The sequence below is a fragment of the Vicugna pacos genome, chromosome 19 (assembly GCF_048564905.1).
Source record: "Vicugna pacos chromosome 19, VicPac4, whole genome shotgun sequence".
NCBI classification, from domain to species: Eukaryota; Metazoa; Chordata; class Mammalia; order Artiodactyla; family Camelidae; genus Vicugna; species Vicugna pacos.
The window spans coordinates 23019154-23041787 of record NC_133005.1 but is presented as its reverse complement, the minus strand read 5'-3'; the positions used below and the strand labels follow the sequence as shown (position 1 = coordinate 23041787).

General features: G+C 55.4%; 1 protein-coding gene across 1 annotated transcript in view; it reads right to left on the bottom strand.

The window, feature by feature from the left end:
- Window positions 1-22634, bottom strand: part of LOC140687509 (uncharacterized) — a 92579-nt gene that overhangs the window by 58951 nt on the left and 10994 nt on the right. The window contains exons 6-32 of the mRNA XM_072944640.1: window positions 20455-20513; window positions 19416-19554; window positions 18919-18977; window positions 17880-18018; window positions 17383-17441; window positions 16344-16482; window positions 15847-15905; window positions 14808-14946; window positions 14311-14369; window positions 13272-13410; window positions 12775-12833; window positions 11736-11874; window positions 11240-11298; window positions 10201-10339; window positions 9704-9762; window positions 8665-8803; window positions 8168-8226; window positions 7129-7267; window positions 6632-6690; window positions 5593-5731; window positions 5096-5154; window positions 4057-4195; window positions 3560-3618; window positions 2521-2659; window positions 2024-2082; window positions 985-1123; window positions 488-546 (exon numbers count right to left, since the gene is read on the bottom strand). Coding sequence (XP_072800741.1) covers window positions 488-546; window positions 985-1123; window positions 2024-2082; window positions 2521-2659; window positions 3560-3618; window positions 4057-4195; window positions 5096-5154; window positions 5593-5731; window positions 6632-6690; window positions 7129-7267; window positions 8168-8226; window positions 8665-8803; window positions 9704-9762; window positions 10201-10339; window positions 11240-11298; window positions 11736-11874; window positions 12775-12833; window positions 13272-13410; window positions 14311-14369; window positions 14808-14946; window positions 15847-15905; window positions 16344-16482; window positions 17383-17441; window positions 17880-18018; window positions 18919-18977; window positions 19416-19554; window positions 20455-20513 — 2633 coding nt within the window. The remainder of the gene's footprint in view (window positions 1-487; window positions 547-984; window positions 1124-2023; window positions 2083-2520; window positions 2660-3559; window positions 3619-4056; window positions 4196-5095; window positions 5155-5592; window positions 5732-6631; window positions 6691-7128; window positions 7268-8167; window positions 8227-8664; window positions 8804-9703; window positions 9763-10200; window positions 10340-11239; window positions 11299-11735; window positions 11875-12774; window positions 12834-13271; window positions 13411-14310; window positions 14370-14807; window positions 14947-15846; window positions 15906-16343; window positions 16483-17382; window positions 17442-17879; window positions 18019-18918; window positions 18978-19415; window positions 19555-20454; window positions 20514-22634) is intronic.

Below are 22634 nucleotides of genomic sequence, written 5' to 3'. Positions count from 1 at the left end.
GGGAAACGGCACGGGAAGTCACACGGAACACCGGGAACACACTTGGGTGGGAACGGAATGGGAAGACCCCACTGGCAAGACTCAGTAAACTGAGGCACCAGTCCACTCATCGAAACCGAGGAGGGCCAAAACGACAAGGCGAAGCGGGAGACCTCTGAACCCTCACCGAACTGACACGGGGAGCTATCTACATGCAGTGACTTGGACTAACCTACCAGGGAAAAGCAGTGCAAGCAAAGAATGGAGACACAGACACCGCTCTCCGTAGGGGAGCGTGGAGAACTAACACAAGTGTACTGTGCCCTGGCGAGACCGAAAGCACAGAATGACTTAGTTAGCTTGGATTACAAAAGGGGAGTCAAGAACCGCGACGGGAAATCGCAAACGTTAGGACGCAGGGGCGATGCATCCATCCGCTCATGTGCACTAGCGACCCTCGACGGCTAGGTGCTACAAGACGACGTAAGTCAAGAAAACGAGATGGTACCTCCTCGCCAGGGGTGCGTGCGTCCTCCTCCGGTCCCGAGGGGAAAGGTGACTCTTCACCTAGAGGGTGCAGTCACACAGATTATTCAGAGACAACACTGACCACTTTGACCTGCACACACACACACACAAACACGTGAAGCCTAACTCCACCCAAGAAGCTTTCCGTAAACTGACGTGGCCCAAGAGCGTTTCAGAGGACTGAGGCAGTTTCTTGAGGGAAGGCCTGCTTGTGTTGGGGGTATGTGTGGAGACAGTGGGCAGAAGGAAAACAAAACGGGAGTACTGCATGGGGTATGTGGACCTACAGCCTTGAGGTATCTTAGATTGCCATTTGGCTTCTTCCTTTGAAAGGAGGTCCTGGCCATGGGACCCAGGAACTCCTGCATCCGAAGCATGCCACCCATCTACCCATCAGCTACACCCTTCCCCGCCCCACAGTAGCCTTTAAGCACACACAGGAGAACAGTCAACCTCCGTGGATGTTCACCAACCTACCGGACTCATCAGGTTGCTCTGCCGCAAGCACAGACGGCAGGGTCTCGTCTTCGGTTGTCTCGGCTGCAGCGCCTTCGTCAGCGACGAGTGTCTCAGCACGGGTGCCGTCCCGTTCTGCTTTGGGCTCGGGCACCCCTTCCTGTAAAAACAAAGCAAAGGAACCCCACAACCCACCTTGAGAAACCATCCGACTCCTGCACTTGGCCATTCAGTCTGTCAGTTCGGTGAGGCAGCAACCAGTCACTGCCTGTGTCAAATCACAGGCATCACCCAGGCAACAGCTGGGAAGACACACGAAAGAGACATTCTGCTCCGTGTTGTTACCAGACGCAGGGACACGGGAACACCCATCAGCACGGCAAAGGGCCATTCAGCAGCCTATCGACAGCCGACGCGAACGGACAGGCAGGGCACAAAGGACAGAAGAGTCTGGGGCAGGGCTCGGCTCGGGGAACGCTGGGAAGACCGCACCGTGTCTTCAAAGGCAGGCCGAGCGCAGAGGGGGCAGGCTGAGGGACTCGAGGAGGGGCAGCTTGAGCCAAAGGACGAGGTGGGAAACGGCACGGGAAGTCACACGGAACACCGGGAACACACTTGGGTGGGAACGGAATGGGAAGACCCCACTGGCAAGACTCAGTAAACTGAGGCACCAGTCCACTCATCGAAACCGAGGAGGGCCAAAACGACAAGGCGAAGCGGGAGACCTCTGAACCCTCACCGAACTGACACGGGGAGCTATCTACATGCAGTGACTTGGACTAACCTACCAGGGAAAAGCAGTGCAAGCAAAGAATGGAGACACAGACACCGCTCTCCGTAGGGGAGCGTGGAGAACTAACACAAGTGTACTGTGCCCTGGCGAGACCGAAAGCACAGAATGACTTAGTTAGCTTGGATTACAAAAGGGGAGTCAAGAACCGCGACGGGAAATCGCAAACGTTAGGACGCAGGGGCGATGCATCCATCCGCTCATGTGCACTAGCGACCCTCGACGGCTAGGTGCTACAAGACGACGTAAGTCAAGAAAACGAGATGGTACCTCCTCGCCAGGGGTGCGTGCGTCCTCCTCCGGTCCCGAGGGGAAAGGTGACTCTTCACCTAGAGGGTGCAGTCACACAGATTATTCAGAGACAACACTGACCACTTTGACCTGCACACACACACACACAAACACGTGAAGCCTAACTCCACCCAAGAAGCTTTCCGTAAACTGACGTGGCCCAAGAGCGTTTCAGAGGACTGAGGCAGTTTCTTGAGGGAAGGCCTGCTTGTGTTGGGGGTATGTGTGGAGACAGTGGGCAGAAGGAAAACAAAACGGGAGTACTGCATGGGGTATGTGGACCTACAGCCTTGAGGTATCTTAGATTGCCATTTGGCTTCTTCCTTTGAAAGGAGGTCCTGGCCATGGGACCCAGGAACTCCTGCATCCGAAGCATGCCACCCATCTACCCATCAGCTACACCCTTCCCCGCCCCACAGTAGCCTTTAAGCACACACAGGAGAACAGTCAACCTCCGTGGATGTTCACCAACCTACCGGACTCATCAGGTTGCTCTGCCGCAAGCACAGACGGCAGGGTCTCGTCTTCGGTTGTCTCGGCTGCAGCGCCTTCGTCAGCGACGAGTGTCTCAGCACGGGTGCCGTCCCGTTCTGCTTTGGGCTCGGGCACCCCTTCCTGTAAAAACAAAGCAAAGGAACCCCACAACCCACCTTGAGAAACCATCCGACTCCTGCACTTGGCCATTCAGTCTGTCAGTTCGGTGAGGCAGCAACCAGTCACTGCCTGTGTCAAATCACAGGCATCACCCAGGCAACAGCTGGGAAGACACACGAAAGAGACATTCTGCTCCGTGTTGTTACCAGACGCAGGGACACGGGAACACCCATCAGCACGGCAAAGGGCCATTCAGCAGCCTATCGACAGCCGACGCGAACGGACAGGCAGGGCACAAAGGACAGAAGAGTCTGGGGCAGGGCTCGGCTCGGGGAACGCTGGGAAGACCGCACCGTGTCTTCAAAGGCAGGCCGAGCGCAGAGGGGGCAGGCTGAGGGACTCGAGGAGGGGCAGCTTGAGCCAAAGGACGAGGTGGGAAACGGCACGGGAAGTCACACGGAACACCGGGAACACACTTGGGTGGGAACGGAATGGGAAGACCCCACTGGCAAGACTCAGTAAACTGAGGCACCAGTCCACTCATCGAAACCGAGGAGGGCCAAAACGACAAGGCGAAGCGGGAGACCTCTGAACCCTCACCGAACTGACACGGGGAGCTATCTACATGCAGTGACTTGGACTAACCTACCAGGGAAAAGCAGTGCAAGCAAAGAATGGAGACACAGACACCGCTCTCCGTAGGGGAGCGTGGAGAACTAACACAAGTGTACTGTGCCCTGGCGAGACCGAAAGCACAGAATGACTTAGTTAGCTTGGATTACAAAAGGGGAGTCAAGAACCGCGACGGGAAATCGCAAACGTTAGGACGCAGGGGCGATGCATCCATCCGCTCATGTGCACTAGCGACCCTCGACGGCTAGGTGCTACAAGACGACGTAAGTCAAGAAAACGAGATGGTACCTCCTCGCCAGGGGTGCGTGCGTCCTCCTCCGGTCCCGAGGGGAAAGGTGACTCTTCACCTAGAGGGTGCAGTCACACAGATTATTCAGAGACAACACTGACCACTTTGACCTGCACACACACACACACAAACACGTGAAGCCTAACTCCACCCAAGAAGCTTTCCGTAAACTGACGTGGCCCAAGAGCGTTTCAGAGGACTGAGGCAGTTTCTTGAGGGAAGGCCTGCTTGTGTTGGGGGTATGTGTGGAGACAGTGGGCAGAAGGAAAACAAAACGGGAGTACTGCATGGGGTATGTGGACCTACAGCCTTGAGGTATCTTAGATTGCCATTTGGCTTCTTCCTTTGAAAGGAGGTCCTGGCCATGGGACCCAGGAACTCCTGCATCCGAAGCATGCCACCCATCTACCCATCAGCTACACCCTTCCCCGCCCCACAGTAGCCTTTAAGCACACACAGGAGAACAGTCAACCTCCGTGGATGTTCACCAACCTACCGGACTCATCAGGTTGCTCTGCCGCAAGCACAGACGGCAGGGTCTCGTCTTCGGTTGTCTCGGCTGCAGCGCCTTCGTCAGCGACGAGTGTCTCAGCACGGGTGCCGTCCCGTTCTGCTTTGGGCTCGGGCACCCCTTCCTGTAAAAACAAAGCAAAGGAACCCCACAACCCACCTTGAGAAACCATCCGACTCCTGCACTTGGCCATTCAGTCTGTCAGTTCGGTGAGGCAGCAACCAGTCACTGCCTGTGTCAAATCACAGGCATCACCCAGGCAACAGCTGGGAAGACACACGAAAGAGACATTCTGCTCCGTGTTGTTACCAGACGCAGGGACACGGGAACACCCATCAGCACGGCAAAGGGCCATTCAGCAGCCTATCGACAGCCGACGCGAACGGACAGGCAGGGCACAAAGGACAGAAGAGTCTGGGGCAGGGCTCGGCTCGGGGAACGCTGGGAAGACCGCACCGTGTCTTCAAAGGCAGGCCGAGCGCAGAGGGGGCAGGCTGAGGGACTCGAGGAGGGGCAGCTTGAGCCAAAGGACGAGGTGGGAAACGGCACGGGAAGTCACACGGAACACCGGGAACACACTTGGGTGGGAACGGAATGGGAAGACCCCACTGGCAAGACTCAGTAAACTGAGGCACCAGTCCACTCATCGAAACCGAGGAGGGCCAAAACGACAAGGCGAAGCGGGAGACCTCTGAACCCTCACCGAACTGACACGGGGAGCTATCTACATGCAGTGACTTGGACTAACCTACCAGGGAAAAGCAGTGCAAGCAAAGAATGGAGACACAGACACCGCTCTCCGTAGGGGAGCGTGGAGAACTAACACAAGTGTACTGTGCCCTGGCGAGACCGAAAGCACAGAATGACTTAGTTAGCTTGGATTACAAAAGGGGAGTCAAGAACCGCGACGGGAAATCGCAAACGTTAGGACGCAGGGGCGATGCATCCATCCGCTCATGTGCACTAGCGACCCTCGACGGCTAGGTGCTACAAGACGACGTAAGTCAAGAAAACGAGATGGTACCTCCTCGCCAGGGGTGCGTGCGTCCTCCTCCGGTCCCGAGGGGAAAGGTGACTCTTCACCTAGAGGGTGCAGTCACACAGATTATTCAGAGACAACACTGACCACTTTGACCTGCACACACACACACACAAACACGTGAAGCCTAACTCCACCCAAGAAGCTTTCCGTAAACTGACGTGGCCCAAGAGCGTTTCAGAGGACTGAGGCAGTTTCTTGAGGGAAGGCCTGCTTGTGTTGGGGGTATGTGTGGAGACAGTGGGCAGAAGGAAAACAAAACGGGAGTACTGCATGGGGTATGTGGACCTACAGCCTTGAGGTATCTTAGATTGCCATTTGGCTTCTTCCTTTGAAAGGAGGTCCTGGCCATGGGACCCAGGAACTCCTGCATCCGAAGCATGCCACCCATCTACCCATCAGCTACACCCTTCCCCGCCCCACAGTAGCCTTTAAGCACACACAGGAGAACAGTCAACCTCCGTGGATGTTCACCAACCTACCGGACTCATCAGGTTGCTCTGCCGCAAGCACAGACGGCAGGGTCTCGTCTTCGGTTGTCTCGGCTGCAGCGCCTTCGTCAGCGACGAGTGTCTCAGCACGGGTGCCGTCCCGTTCTGCTTTGGGCTCGGGCACCCCTTCCTGTAAAAACAAAGCAAAGGAACCCCACAACCCACCTTGAGAAACCATCCGACTCCTGCACTTGGCCATTCAGTCTGTCAGTTCGGTGAGGCAGCAACCAGTCACTGCCTGTGTCAAATCACAGGCATCACCCAGGCAACAGCTGGGAAGACACACGAAAGAGACATTCTGCTCCGTGTTGTTACCAGACGCAGGGACACGGGAACACCCATCAGCACGGCAAAGGGCCATTCAGCAGCCTATCGACAGCCGACGCGAACGGACAGGCAGGGCACAAAGGACAGAAGAGTCTGGGGCAGGGCTCGGCTCGGGGAACGCTGGGAAGACCGCACCGTGTCTTCAAAGGCAGGCCGAGCGCAGAGGGGGCAGGCTGAGGGACTCGAGGAGGGGCAGCTTGAGCCAAAGGACGAGGTGGGAAACGGCACGGGAAGTCACACGGAACACCGGGAACACACTTGGGTGGGAACGGAATGGGAAGACCCCACTGGCAAGACTCAGTAAACTGAGGCACCAGTCCACTCATCGAAACCGAGGAGGGCCAAAACGACAAGGCGAAGCGGGAGACCTCTGAACCCTCACCGAACTGACACGGGGAGCTATCTACATGCAGTGACTTGGACTAACCTACCAGGGAAAAGCAGTGCAAGCAAAGAATGGAGACACAGACACCGCTCTCCGTAGGGGAGCGTGGAGAACTAACACAAGTGTACTGTGCCCTGGCGAGACCGAAAGCACAGAATGACTTAGTTAGCTTGGATTACAAAAGGGGAGTCAAGAACCGCGACGGGAAATCGCAAACGTTAGGACGCAGGGGCGATGCATCCATCCGCTCATGTGCACTAGCGACCCTCGACGGCTAGGTGCTACAAGACGACGTAAGTCAAGAAAACGAGATGGTACCTCCTCGCCAGGGGTGCGTGCGTCCTCCTCCGGTCCCGAGGGGAAAGGTGACTCTTCACCTAGAGGGTGCAGTCACACAGATTATTCAGAGACAACACTGACCACTTTGACCTGCACACACACACACACAAACACGTGAAGCCTAACTCCACCCAAGAAGCTTTCCGTAAACTGACGTGGCCCAAGAGCGTTTCAGAGGACTGAGGCAGTTTCTTGAGGGAAGGCCTGCTTGTGTTGGGGGTATGTGTGGAGACAGTGGGCAGAAGGAAAACAAAACGGGAGTACTGCATGGGGTATGTGGACCTACAGCCTTGAGGTATCTTAGATTGCCATTTGGCTTCTTCCTTTGAAAGGAGGTCCTGGCCATGGGACCCAGGAACTCCTGCATCCGAAGCATGCCACCCATCTACCCATCAGCTACACCCTTCCCCGCCCCACAGTAGCCTTTAAGCACACACAGGAGAACAGTCAACCTCCGTGGATGTTCACCAACCTACCGGACTCATCAGGTTGCTCTGCCGCAAGCACAGACGGCAGGGTCTCGTCTTCGGTTGTCTCGGCTGCAGCGCCTTCGTCAGCGACGAGTGTCTCAGCACGGGTGCCGTCCCGTTCTGCTTTGGGCTCGGGCACCCCTTCCTGTAAAAACAAAGCAAAGGAACCCCACAACCCACCTTGAGAAACCATCCGACTCCTGCACTTGGCCATTCAGTCTGTCAGTTCGGTGAGGCAGCAACCAGTCACTGCCTGTGTCAAATCACAGGCATCACCCAGGCAACAGCTGGGAAGACACACGAAAGAGACATTCTGCTCCGTGTTGTTACCAGACGCAGGGACACGGGAACACCCATCAGCACGGCAAAGGGCCATTCAGCAGCCTATCGACAGCCGACGCGAACGGACAGGCAGGGCACAAAGGACAGAAGAGTCTGGGGCAGGGCTCGGCTCGGGGAACGCTGGGAAGACCGCACCGTGTCTTCAAAGGCAGGCCGAGCGCAGAGGGGGCAGGCTGAGGGACTCGAGGAGGGGCAGCTTGAGCCAAAGGACGAGGTGGGAAACGGCACGGGAAGTCACACGGAACACCGGGAACACACTTGGGTGGGAACGGAATGGGAAGACCCCACTGGCAAGACTCAGTAAACTGAGGCACCAGTCCACTCATCGAAACCGAGGAGGGCCAAAACGACAAGGCGAAGCGGGAGACCTCTGAACCCTCACCGAACTGACACGGGGAGCTATCTACATGCAGTGACTTGGACTAACCTACCAGGGAAAAGCAGTGCAAGCAAAGAATGGAGACACAGACACCGCTCTCCGTAGGGGAGCGTGGAGAACTAACACAAGTGTACTGTGCCCTGGCGAGACCGAAAGCACAGAATGACTTAGTTAGCTTGGATTACAAAAGGGGAGTCAAGAACCGCGACGGGAAATCGCAAACGTTAGGACGCAGGGGCGATGCATCCATCCGCTCATGTGCACTAGCGACCCTCGACGGCTAGGTGCTACAAGACGACGTAAGTCAAGAAAACGAGATGGTACCTCCTCGCCAGGGGTGCGTGCGTCCTCCTCCGGTCCCGAGGGGAAAGGTGACTCTTCACCTAGAGGGTGCAGTCACACAGATTATTCAGAGACAACACTGACCACTTTGACCTGCACACACACACACACAAACACGTGAAGCCTAACTCCACCCAAGAAGCTTTCCGTAAACTGACGTGGCCCAAGAGCGTTTCAGAGGACTGAGGCAGTTTCTTGAGGGAAGGCCTGCTTGTGTTGGGGGTATGTGTGGAGACAGTGGGCAGAAGGAAAACAAAACGGGAGTACTGCATGGGGTATGTGGACCTACAGCCTTGAGGTATCTTAGATTGCCATTTGGCTTCTTCCTTTGAAAGGAGGTCCTGGCCATGGGACCCAGGAACTCCTGCATCCGAAGCATGCCACCCATCTACCCATCAGCTACACCCTTCCCCGCCCCACAGTAGCCTTTAAGCACACACAGGAGAACAGTCAACCTCCGTGGATGTTCACCAACCTACCGGACTCATCAGGTTGCTCTGCCGCAAGCACAGACGGCAGGGTCTCGTCTTCGGTTGTCTCGGCTGCAGCGCCTTCGTCAGCGACGAGTGTCTCAGCACGGGTGCCGTCCCGTTCTGCTTTGGGCTCGGGCACCCCTTCCTGTAAAAACAAAGCAAAGGAACCCCACAACCCACCTTGAGAAACCATCCGACTCCTGCACTTGGCCATTCAGTCTGTCAGTTCGGTGAGGCAGCAACCAGTCACTGCCTGTGTCAAATCACAGGCATCACCCAGGCAACAGCTGGGAAGACACACGAAAGAGACATTCTGCTCCGTGTTGTTACCAGACGCAGGGACACGGGAACACCCATCAGCACGGCAAAGGGCCATTCAGCAGCCTATCGACAGCCGACGCGAACGGACAGGCAGGGCACAAAGGACAGAAGAGTCTGGGGCAGGGCTCGGCTCGGGGAACGCTGGGAAGACCGCACCGTGTCTTCAAAGGCAGGCCGAGCGCAGAGGGGGCAGGCTGAGGGACTCGAGGAGGGGCAGCTTGAGCCAAAGGACGAGGTGGGAAACGGCACGGGAAGTCACACGGAACACCGGGAACACACTTGGGTGGGAACGGAATGGGAAGACCCCACTGGCAAGACTCAGTAAACTGAGGCACCAGTCCACTCATCGAAACCGAGGAGGGCCAAAACGACAAGGCGAAGCGGGAGACCTCTGAACCCTCACCGAACTGACACGGGGAGCTATCTACATGCAGTGACTTGGACTAACCTACCAGGGAAAAGCAGTGCAAGCAAAGAATGGAGACACAGACACCGCTCTCCGTAGGGGAGCGTGGAGAACTAACACAAGTGTACTGTGCCCTGGCGAGACCGAAAGCACAGAATGACTTAGTTAGCTTGGATTACAAAAGGGGAGTCAAGAACCGCGACGGGAAATCGCAAACGTTAGGACGCAGGGGCGATGCATCCATCCGCTCATGTGCACTAGCGACCCTCGACGGCTAGGTGCTACAAGACGACGTAAGTCAAGAAAACGAGATGGTACCTCCTCGCCAGGGGTGCGTGCGTCCTCCTCCGGTCCCGAGGGGAAAGGTGACTCTTCACCTAGAGGGTGCAGTCACACAGATTATTCAGAGACAACACTGACCACTTTGACCTGCACACACACACACACAAACACGTGAAGCCTAACTCCACCCAAGAAGCTTTCCGTAAACTGACGTGGCCCAAGAGCGTTTCAGAGGACTGAGGCAGTTTCTTGAGGGAAGGCCTGCTTGTGTTGGGGGTATGTGTGGAGACAGTGGGCAGAAGGAAAACAAAACGGGAGTACTGCATGGGGTATGTGGACCTACAGCCTTGAGGTATCTTAGATTGCCATTTGGCTTCTTCCTTTGAAAGGAGGTCCTGGCCATGGGACCCAGGAACTCCTGCATCCGAAGCATGCCACCCATCTACCCATCAGCTACACCCTTCCCCGCCCCACAGTAGCCTTTAAGCACACACAGGAGAACAGTCAACCTCCGTGGATGTTCACCAACCTACCGGACTCATCAGGTTGCTCTGCCGCAAGCACAGACGGCAGGGTCTCGTCTTCGGTTGTCTCGGCTGCAGCGCCTTCGTCAGCGACGAGTGTCTCAGCACGGGTGCCGTCCCGTTCTGCTTTGGGCTCGGGCACCCCTTCCTGTAAAAACAAAGCAAAGGAACCCCACAACCCACCTTGAGAAACCATCCGACTCCTGCACTTGGCCATTCAGTCTGTCAGTTCGGTGAGGCAGCAACCAGTCACTGCCTGTGTCAAATCACAGGCATCACCCAGGCAACAGCTGGGAAGACACACGAAAGAGACATTCTGCTCCGTGTTGTTACCAGACGCAGGGACACGGGAACACCCATCAGCACGGCAAAGGGCCATTCAGCAGCCTATCGACAGCCGACGCGAACGGACAGGCAGGGCACAAAGGACAGAAGAGTCTGGGGCAGGGCTCGGCTCGGGGAACGCTGGGAAGACCGCACCGTGTCTTCAAAGGCAGGCCGAGCGCAGAGGGGGCAGGCTGAGGGACTCGAGGAGGGGCAGCTTGAGCCAAAGGACGAGGTGGGAAACGGCACGGGAAGTCACACGGAACACCGGGAACACACTTGGGTGGGAACGGAATGGGAAGACCCCACTGGCAAGACTCAGTAAACTGAGGCACCAGTCCACTCATCGAAACCGAGGAGGGCCAAAACGACAAGGCGAAGCGGGAGACCTCTGAACCCTCACCGAACTGACACGGGGAGCTATCTACATGCAGTGACTTGGACTAACCTACCAGGGAAAAGCAGTGCAAGCAAAGAATGGAGACACAGACACCGCTCTCCGTAGGGGAGCGTGGAGAACTAACACAAGTGTACTGTGCCCTGGCGAGACCGAAAGCACAGAATGACTTAGTTAGCTTGGATTACAAAAGGGGAGTCAAGAACCGCGACGGGAAATCGCAAACGTTAGGACGCAGGGGCGATGCATCCATCCGCTCATGTGCACTAGCGACCCTCGACGGCTAGGTGCTACAAGACGACGTAAGTCAAGAAAACGAGATGGTACCTCCTCGCCAGGGGTGTGTGCGTCCTCCTCCGGTCCCGAGGGGAAAGGTGACTCTTCACCTAGAGGGTGCAGTCACACAGATTATTCAGAGACAACACTGACCACTTTGACCTGCACACACACACACACAAACACGTGAAGCCTAACTCCACCCAAGAAGCTTTCCGTAAACTGACGTGGCCCAAGAGCGTTTCAGAGGACTGAGGCAGTTTCTTGAGGGAAGGCCTGCTTGTGTTGGGGGTATGTGTGGAGACAGTGGGCAGAAGGAAAACAAAACGGGAGTACTGCATGGGGTATGTGGACCTACAGCCTTGAGGTATCTTAGATTGCCATTTGGCTCTTCCTTTGAAAGGAGGTCCTGGCCATGGGACCCAGGAACTCCTGCATCCGAAGCATGCCACCCATCTACCCATCAGCTACACCCTTCCCCGCCCCACAGTAGCCTTTAAGCACACACAGGAGAACAGTCAACCTCCGTGGATGTTCACCAACCTACCGGACTCATCAGGTTGCTCTGCCGCAAGCACAGACGGCAGGGTCTCGTCTTCGGTTGTCTCGGCTGCAGCGCCTTCGTCAGCGACGAGTGTCTCAGCACGGGTGCCGTCCCGTTCTGCTTTGGGCTCGGGCACCCCTTCCTGTAAAAACAAAGCAAAGGAACCCCACAACCCACCTTGAGAAACCATCCGACTCCTTCACTTGGCCATTCAGTCTGTCAGTTCGGTGAGGCAGCAACCAGTCACTGCCTGTGTCAAATCACAGGCATCACCCAGGCAACAGCTGGGAAGACACACGAAAGAGACATTCTGCTCCGTGTTGTTACCAGACGCAGGGACACGGGAACACCCATCAGCACGGCAAAGGGCCATTCAGCAGCCTATCGACAGCCGACGCGAACGGACAGGCAGGGCACAAAGGACAGAAGAGTCTGGGGCAGGGCTCGGCTCGGGGAACGCTGGGAAGACCGCACCGTGTCTTCAAAGGCAGGCCGAGCGCAGAGGGGGCAGGCTGAGGGACTCGAGGAGGGGCAGCTTGAGCCAAAGGATGAGGTGGGAAACGGCACGGGAAGTCACACGGAACACCGGGAACACACTTGGGTGGGAACGGAATGGGAAGACCCCACTGGCAAGACTCAGTAAACTGAGGCACCAGTCCACTCATCGAAACCGAGGAGGGCCAAAACGACAAGGCGAAGCGGGAGACCTCTGAACCCTCACCGAACTGACACGGGGAGCTATCTACATGCAGTGACTTGGACTAACCTACCAGGGAAAAGCAGTGCAAGCAAAGAATGGAGACACAGACACCGCTCTCCGTAGGGGAGCGTGGAGAACTAACACAAGTGTACTGTGCCCTGGCGAGACCGAAAGCACAGAATGACTTAGTTAGCTTGGATTACAAAAGGGGAGTCAAGAACCGCGACGGGAAATCGCAAACGTTAGGACGCAGGGGCGATGCATCCATCCGCTCATGTGCACTAGCGACCCTCGACGGCTAGGTGCTACAAGACGACGTAAGTCAAGAAAACGAGATGGTACCTCCTCGCCAGGGGTGCGTGCGTCCTCCTCCGGTCCCGAGGGGAAAGGTGACTCTTCACCTAGAGGGTGCAGTCACACAGATTATTCAGAGACAACACTGACCACTTTGACCTGCACACACACACACACAAACACGTGAAGCCTAACTCCACCCAAGAAGCTTTCCGTAAACTGACGTGGCCCAAGAGCGTTTCAGAGGACTGAGGCAGTTTCTTGAGGGAAGGCCTGCTTGTGTTGGGGGTATGTGTGGAGACAGTGGGCAGAAGGAAAACAAAACGGGAGTACTGCATGGGGTATGTGGACCTACAGCCTTGAGGTATCTTAGATTGCCATTTGGCTTCTTCCTTTGAAAGGAGGTCCTGGCCATGGGACCCAGGAACTCCTGCATCCGAAGCATGCCACCCATCTACCCATCAGCTACACCCTTCCCCGCCCCACAGTAGCCTTTAAGCACACACAGGAGAACAGTCAACCTCCGTGGATGTTCACCAACCTACCGGACTCATCAGGTTGCTCTGCCGCAAGCACAGACGGCAGGGTCTCGTCTTCGGTTGTCTCGGCTGCAGCGCCTTCGTCAGCGACGAGTGTCTCAGCACGGGTGCCGTCCCGTTCTGCTTTGGGCTCGGGCACCCCTTCCTGTAAAAACAAAGCAAAGGAACCCCACAACCCACCTTGAGAAACCATCCGACTCCTGCAATTGGCCATTCAGTCTGTCAGTTCGGTGAGGCAGCAACCAGTCACTGCCTGTGTCAAATCACAGGCATCACCCAGGCAACAGCTGGGAAGACACACGAAAGAGACATTCTGCTCCGTGTTGTTACCAGACGCAGGGACACGGGAACACCCATCAGCACGGCAAAGGGCCATTCAGCAGCCTATCGACAGCCGACGCGAACGGACAGGCAGGGCACAAAGGACAGAAGAGTCTGGGGCAGGGCTCGGCTCGGGGAACGCTGGGAAGACCGCACCGTGTCTTCAAAGGCAGGCCGAGCGCAGAGGGGGCAGGCTGAGGGACTCGAGGAGGGGCAGCTTGAGCCAAAGGACGAGGTGGGAAACGGCACGGGAAGTCACACGGAACACCGGGAACACACTTGGGTGGGAACGGAATGGGAAGACCCCACTGGCAAGACTCAGTAAACTGAGGCACCAGTCCACTCATCGAAACCGAGGAGGGCCAAAACGACAAGGCGAAGCGGGAGACCTCTGAACCCTCACCGAACTGACACGGGGAGCTATCTACATGCAGTGACTTGGACTAACCTACCAGGGAAAAGCAGTGCAAGCAAAGAATGGAGACACAGACACCGCTCTCCGTAGGGGAGCGTGGAGAACTAACACAAGTGTACTGTGCCCTGGCGAGACCGAAAGCACAGAATGACTTAGTTAGCTTGGATTACAAAAGGGGAGTCAAGAACCGCGACGGGAAATCGCAAACGTTAGGACGCAGGGGCGATGCATCCATCCGCTCATGTGCACTAGCGACCCTCGACGGCTAGGTGCTACAAGACGACGTAAGTCAAGAAAACGAGATGGTACCTCCTCGCCAGGGGTGCGTGCGTCCTCCTCCGGTCCCGAGGGGAAAGGTGACTCTTCACCTAGAGGGTGCAGTCACACAGATTATTCAGAGACAACACTGACCACTTTGACCTGCACACACACACACACAAACACGTGAAGCCTAACTCCACCCAAGAAGCTTTCCGTAAACTGACGTGGCCCAAGAGCGTTTCAGAGGACTGAGGCAGTTTCTTGAGGGAAGGCCTGCTTGTGTTGGGGGTATGTGTGGAGACAGTGGGCAGAAGGAAAACAAAACGGGAGTACTGCATGGGGTATGTGGACCTACAGCCTTGAGGTATCTTAGATTGCCATTTGGCTTCTTCCTTTGAAAGGAGGTCCTGGCCATGGGACCCAGGAACTCCTGCATCCGAAGCATGCCACCCATCTACCCATCAGCTACACCCTTCCCCGCCCCACAGTAGCCTTTAAGCACACACAGGAGAACAGTCAACCTCCGTGGATGTTCACCAACCTACCGGACTCATCAGGTTGCTCTGCCGCAAGCACAGACGGCAGGGTCTCGTCTTCGGTTGTCTCGGCTGCAGCGCCTTCGTCAGCGACGAGTGTCTCAGCACGGGTGCCGTCCCGTTCTGCTTTGGGCTCGGGCACCCCTTCCTGTAAAAACAAAGCAAAGGAACCCCACAACCCACCTTGAGAAACCATCCGACTCCTGCACTTGGCCATTCAGTCTGTCAGTTCGGTGAGGCAGCAACCAGTCACTGCCTGTGTCAAATCACAGGCATCACCCAGGCAACAGCTGGGAAGACACACGAAAGAGACATTCTGCTCCGTGTTGTTACCAGACGCAGGGACACGGGAACACCCATCAGCACGGCAAAGCGCCATTCAGCAGCCTATCGACAGCCGACGCGAACGGACAGGCAGGGCACAAAGGACAGAAGAGTCTGGGGCAGGGCTCGGCTCGGGGAACGCTGGGAAGACCGCACCGTGTCTTCAAAGGCAGGCCGAGCGCAGAGGGGGCAGGCTGAGGGACTCGAGGAGGGGCAGCTTGAGCCAAAGGACGAGGTGGGAAACGGCACGGGAAGTCACACGGAACACCGGGAACACACTTGGGTGGGAACGGAATGGGAAGACCCCACTGGCAAGACTCAGTAAACTGAGGCACCAGTCCACTCATCGAAACCGAGGAGGGCCAAAACGACAAGGCGAAGCGGGAGACCTCTGAACCCTCACCGAACTGACACGGGGAGCTATCTACATGCAGTGACTTGGACTAACCTACCAGGGAAAAGCAGTGCAAGCAAAGAATGGAGACACAGACACCGCTCTCCGTAGGGGAGCGTGGAGAACTAACACAAGTGTACTGTGCCCTGGCGAGACCGAAAGCACAGAATGACTTAGTTAGCTTGGATTACAAAAGGGGAGTCAAGAACCGCGACGGGAAATCGCAAACGTTAGGACGCAGGGGCGATGCATCCATCCGCTCATGTGCACTAGCGACCCTCGACGGCTAGGTGCTACAAGACGACGTAAGTCAAGAAAACGAGATGGTACCTCCTCGCCAGGGGTGCGTGCGTCCTCCTCCGGTCCCGAGGGGAAAGGTGACTCTTCACCTAGAGGGTGCAGTCACACAGATTATTCAGAGACAACACTGACCACTTTGACCTGCACACACACACACACAAACACGTGAAGCCTAACTCCACCCAAGAAGCTTTCCGTAAACTGACGTGGCCCAAGAGCGTTTCAGAGGACTGAGGCAGTTTCTTGAGGGAAGGCCTGCTTGTGTTGGGGGTATGTGTGGAGACAGTGGGCAGAAGGAAAACAAAACGGGAGTACTGCATGGGGTATGTGGACCTACAGCCTTGAGGTATCTTAGATTGCCATTTGGCTTCTTCCTTTGAAAGGAGGTCCTGGCCATGGGACCCAGGAACTCCTGCATCCGAAGCATGCCACCCATCTACCCATCAGCTACACCCTTCCCCGCCCCACAGTAGCCTTTAAGCACACACAGGAGAACAGTCAACCTCCGTGGATGTTCACCAACCTACCGGACTCATCAGGTTGCTCTGCCGCAAGCACAGACGGCAGGGTCTCGTCTTCGGTTGTCTCGGCTGCAGCGCCTTCGTCAGCGACGAGTGTCTCAGCACGGGTGCCGTCCCGTTCTGCTTTGGGCTCGGGCACCCCTTCCTGTAAAAACAAAGCAAAGGAACCCCACAACCCACCTTGAGAAACCATCCGACTCCTGCACTTGGCCATTCAGTCTGTCAGTTCGGTGAGGCAGCAACCAGTCACTGCCTGTGTCAAATCACAGGCATCACCCAGGCAACAGCTGGGAAGACACACGAAAGAGACATTCTGCTCCGTGTTGTTACCAGACGCAGGGACACGGGAACACCCATCAGCACGGCAAAGGGCCATTCAGCAGCCTATCGACAGCCGACGCGAACGGACAGGCAGGGCACAAAGGACAGAAGAGTCTGGGGCAGGGCTCGGCTCGGGGAACGCTGGGAAGACCGCACCGTGTCTTCAAAGGCAGGCCGAGCGCAGAGGGGGCAGGCTGAGGGACTCGAGGAGGGGCAGCTTGAGCCAAAGGACGAGGTGGGAAACGGCACGGGAAGTCACACGGAACACCGGGAACACACTTGGGTGGGAACGGAATGGGAAGACCCCACTGGCAAGACTCAGTAAACTGAGGCACCAGTCCACTCATCGAAACCGAGGAGGGCCAAAACGACAAGGCGAAGCGGGAGACCTCTGAACCCTCACCGAACTGACACGGGGAGCTATCTACATGCAGTGACTTGGACTAACCTACCAGGGAAAAGCAGTGCAAGCAAAGAATGGAGACACAGACACCGCTCTCCGTAGGGGAGCGTGGAGAACTAACACAAGTGTACTGTGCCCTGGCGAGACCGAAAGCACAGAATGACTTAGTTAGCTTGGATTACAAAAGGGGAGTCAAGAACCGCGACGGGAAATCGCAAACGTTAGGACGCAGGGGCGATGCATCCATCCGCTCATGTGCACTAGCGACCCTCGACGGCTAGGTGCTACAAGACGACGTAAGTCAAGAAAACGAGATGGTACCTCCTCGCCAGGGGTGCGTGCGTCCTCCTCCGGTCCCGAGGGGAAAGGTGACTCTTCACCTAGAGGGTGCAGTCACACAGATTATTCAGAGACAACACTGACCACTTTGACCTGCACACACACACACACAAACACGTGAAGCCTAACTCCACCCAAGAAGCTTTCCGTAAACTAACGTGGCCCAAGAGCGTTTCAGAGGACTGAGGCAGTTTCTTGAGGGAAGGCCTGCTTGTGTTGGGGGTATGTGTGGAGACAGTGGGCAGAAGGAAAACAAAACGGGAGTACTGCATGGGGTATGTGGACCTACAACCTTGAGGTATCTTAGATTGCCATTTGGCTTCTTCCTTTGAAAGGAGGTCCTGGCCATGGGACCCAGGAACTCCTGCATCCGAAGCATGCCACCCATCTACCCATCAGCTACACCCTTCCCCGCCCCACAGTAGCCTTTAAGCACACACAGGAGAACAGTCAACCTCCGTGGATGTTCACCAACCTACCGGACTCATCAGGTTGCTCTGCCGCAAGCACAGACGGCAGGGTCTCGTCTTCGGTTGTCTCGGCTGCAGCGCCTTCGTCAGCGACGAGTGTCTCAGCACGGGTGCCGTCCCGTTCTGCTTTGGGCTCGGGCACCCCTTCCTGTAAAAACAAAGCAAAGGAACCCCACAACCCACCTTGAGAAACCATCCGACTCCTGCACTTGGCCATTCAGTCTGTCAGTTCGGTGAGGCAGCAACCAGTCACTGCCTGTGTCAAATCACAGGCATCACCCAGGCAACAGCTGGGAAGACACACGAAAGAGACATTCTGCTCCGTGTTGTTACCAGACGCAGGGACACGGGAACACCCATCAGCACGGCAAAGCGCCATTCAGCAGCCTATCGACAGCCGACGCGAACGGACAGGCAGGGCACAAAGGACAGAAGAGTCTGGGGCAGGGCTCGGCTCGGGGAACGCTGGGAAGACCGCACCGTGTCTTCAAAGGCAGGCCGAGCGCAGAGGGGGCAGGCTGAGGGACTCGAGGAGGGGCAGCTTGAGCCAAAGGACGAGGTGGGAAACGGCACGGGAAGTCACACGGAACACCGGGAACACACTTGGGTGGGAACGGAATGGGAAGACCCCACTGGCAAGACTCAGTAAACTGAGGCACCAGTCCACTCATCGAAACCGAGGAGGGCCAAAACGACAAGGCGAAGCGGGAGACCTCTGAACCCTCACCGAACTGACACGGGGAGCTATCTACATGCAGTGACTTGGACTAACCTACCAGGGAAAAGCAGTGCAAGCAAAGAATGGAGACACAGACACCGCTCTCCGTAGGGGAGCGTGGAGAACTAACACAAGTGTACTGTGCCCTGGCGAGACCGAAAGCACAGAATGACTTAGTTAGCTTGGATTACAAAAGGGGAGTCAAGAACCGCGACGGGAAATCGCAAACGTTAGGACGCAGGGGCGATGCATCCATCCGCTCATGTGCACTAGCGACCCTCGACGGCTAGGTGCTACAAGACGACGTAAGTCAAGAAAACGAGATGGTACCTCCTCGCCAGGGGTGCGTGCGTCCTCCTCCGGTCCCGAGGGGAAAGGTGACTCTTCACCTAGAGGGTGCAGTCACACAGATTATTCAGAGACAACACTGACCACTTTGACCTGCACACACACACACACAAACACGTGAAGCCTAACTCCACCCAAGAAGCTTTCCGTAAACTGACGTGGCCCAAGAGCGTTTCAGAGAACTGAGGCAGTTTCTTGAGGGAAGGCCTGCTTGTGTTGGGGGTATGTGTGGAGACAGTGGGCAGAAGGAAAACAAAACGGGAGTACTGCATGGGGTATGTGGACCTACAGCCTTGAGGTATCTTAGATTGCCATTTGGCTTCTTCCTTTGAAAGGAGGTCCTGGCCATGGGACCCAGGAACTCCTGCATCCGAAGCATGCCACCCATCTACCCATCAGCTACACCCTTCCCCGCCCCACAGTAGCCTTTAAGCACACACAGGAGAACAGTCAACCTCCGTGGATGTTCACCAACCTACCGGACTCATCAGGTTGCTCTGCCGCAAGCACAGACGGCAGGGTCTCGTCTTCGGTTGTCTCGGCTGCAGCGCCTTCGTCAGCGACGAGTGTCTCAGCACGGGTGCCGTCCCGTTCTGCTTTGGGCTCGGGCACCCCTTCCTGTAAAAACAAAGCAAAGGAACCCCACAACCCACCTTGAGAAACCATCCGACTCCTGCACTTGGCCATTCAGTCTGTCAGTTCGGTGAGGCAGCAACCAGTCACTGCCTGTGTCAAATCACAGGCATCACCCAGGCAACAGCTGGGAAGACACACGAAAGAGACATTCTGCTCCGTGTTGTTACCAGACGCAGGGACACGGGAACACCCATCAGCACGGCAAAGGGCCATTCAGCAGCCTATCGACAGCCGACGCGAACGGACAGGCAGGGCACAAAGGACAGAAGAGTCTGGGGCAGGGCTCGGCTCGGGGAACGCTGGGAAGACCGCACCGTGTCTTCAAAGGCAGGCCGAGCGCAGAGGGGGCAGGCTGAGGGACTCGAGGAGGGGCAGCTTGAGCCAAAGGACGAGGTGGGAAACGGCACGGGAAGTCACACGGAACACCGGGAACACACTTGGGTGGGAACGGAATGGGAAGACCCCACTGGCAAGACTCAGTAAACTGAGGCACCAGTCCACTCATCGAAACCGAGGAGGGCCAAAACGACAAGGCGAAGCGGGAGACCTCTGAACCCTCACCGAACTGACACGGGGAGCTATCTACATGCAGTGACTTGGACTAACCTACCAGGGAAAAGCAGTGCAAGCAAAGAATGGAGACACAGACACCGCTCTCCGTAGGGGAGCGTGGAGAACTAACACAAGTGTACTGTGCCCTGGCGAGACCGAAAGCACAGAATGACTTAGTTAGCTTGGATTACAAAAGGGGAGTCAAGAACCGCGACGGGAAATCGCAAACGTTAGGACGCAGGGGCGATGCATCCATCCGCTCATGTGCACTAGCGACCCTCGACGGCTAGGTGCTACAAGACGACGTAAGTCAAGAAAACGAGATGGTACCTCCTCGCCAGGGGTGCGTGCGTCCTCCTCCGGTCCCGAGGGGAAAGGTGACTCTTCACCTAGAGGGTGCAGTCACACAGATTATTCAGACAACACTGACAGCTTTGACCTGCACACACACAAACACACACACACACACACACACACACACACACACACACACACGTGAAGCCTAACTGCTTGCAAGAATTTTTCCGTAATTTAACGTGACCCAAAAGAATTTCACAGGGAAGATGCACTTTGCTTAAGAAAACCTTGGTCTTTTGTTGGCTATGTATTGCGGTAGTTGGGAAATGGAAAAGAAACAGTAATGGATATGTTATCTGTAGCTACAGACTTCAGATATATTTCATTATCTTTTGTATTTTTGTTTTTAATGGACATACTGGGTATTGAACCAAGGAACTCCTGTATCTGAAGCATGCGATCCCTCTACCAATCAGCTATTCCCTTCCCTCACCCTGTAGTGGCTTTTAAGCACAGAGAGAAGAAAAATCAAACTCCATAGATTTTACTATTTTACTGGCCATGTCAGTGTTGTCTTTTCCATCCACAAAGGTCAACTTCTTCTCATCTGTTGGCTCCTCTGGAGCACCTTCATCGCTTGCATCCGTCTCAGTACCGTTTTCTTGTTTCTCTATTTCTGGCTCGGTCATCCCTCCCTATGCTTTAGGTCATGACCAGAGAGCCCTAATACTCAAATCTAATCTTCTTGCTCTTTTCCTCAAAATTCCCTATGGAATCCCTGCAGCACATGTTGCTCATTTCCAACCTGACAGCCATTGTTTTTCTTCCTTCTTGTTGCACAATTGCAACTTTACTTTCATATCTTTTTATCCCAATATACAAAGAAGGTAACCTCCCCCCAGCTCCCAAAACAGAATTGACTTCTAAGATAATGAGTGGAACTACCTTTCCTTCACCAGAGGGTCATTTAGGAATGAGTATGTGATATAACCCAGCCAGTAAAATATCCGGGGAAGGCTATTGTAAGCATCCTACTGTTCTTCGTTATTTGTAGGAAAAGAGGTAGACAAAAGCAGTCCTTCCGGCCTTTGGATATTCCCATGTGAGAATATAATGCCAGGAGCTGCTGCCAACCAGCAGACCAGGAAAGGAGACGTCAAACACCGGCAGCCTCACAGCTGAAGGAGGGACATCTGGGATGCTGATGGCATCATGAATCATCTGCACAATCCTACTTCTTCTTGTTTTAGCCACTGCCCCTCAGGTCTATTATTCGTTACAGCAAGCAGCATTCCGATACATTTCCCGAGGTCTACAGGAGACCTACTCTTCTCTGTAGAACTAGAAGGACTTCCCAGAGCGTGCCTGAGCTCTGCATTCACCTCGTTCCCAACCACGCCCACGGCATCCTTTTTGGGCCAACTTCATGAAACTCATGAATCCCCTTGAGTTCCCTGGCACATCTTTGCCTCTGCCTGCTGTTCCTTTGGCCAAATGTCATCTTGAAAGTTGTTCCTCCTACCAAACACTGTCCTTCTCTCTGCTTCCCTGGCAAACTTCTCGCCCTGCATGCTTCCCTCCAATCCTGCCCACTTTTTCAAGAGCCATTTCCTCACCATGAACTTAAAGCATTGGGCACATATGAAATACCAATGAAAGATACAGAAAGACACTTATGAAGCCCTAGGGGCCCTGGGACACAGGGAGCAGAGTCACCGAGAGGGACTCACAAACATGACGATAAGTGACATGCTCCTGGGGGGCGGGGCTGCATGTTAAATGTCTGCATTTTGTAACATCAGGTTCGTGCTTAGCACCTATGAGACACTTGACAGCCATTTATGTGGGAAAAAAATGACCTAAAAAGTGATAATAATTATCAGATCAATGAGAATGCTTCCTTTCAAAATTCTATTTTAAAAAACACAGAAAACAACCAGGGACAACTGTGTCGTATTCTGATTGCCTTAAGGACAAGAACTACCAGTTCCATCTCTGTGTCTCCCATAACTGGCAATGCCAACCAGCAGAAGCTCTTTGCTTGCCAGGGGCTGGCTGTGTTACAGGGGCCCCCACAGAGCGCAGACTGTGCAAGTGCCAGGGCTCTCATCTAGGCGGCACAGCAGTGTTCATGCGCATGGGAAGCATTTTTGTGCTTTTACTGCAGTTTCTTAAGTCCTGTGTTGGGCTATTTGAATATTTATGATGAAAAT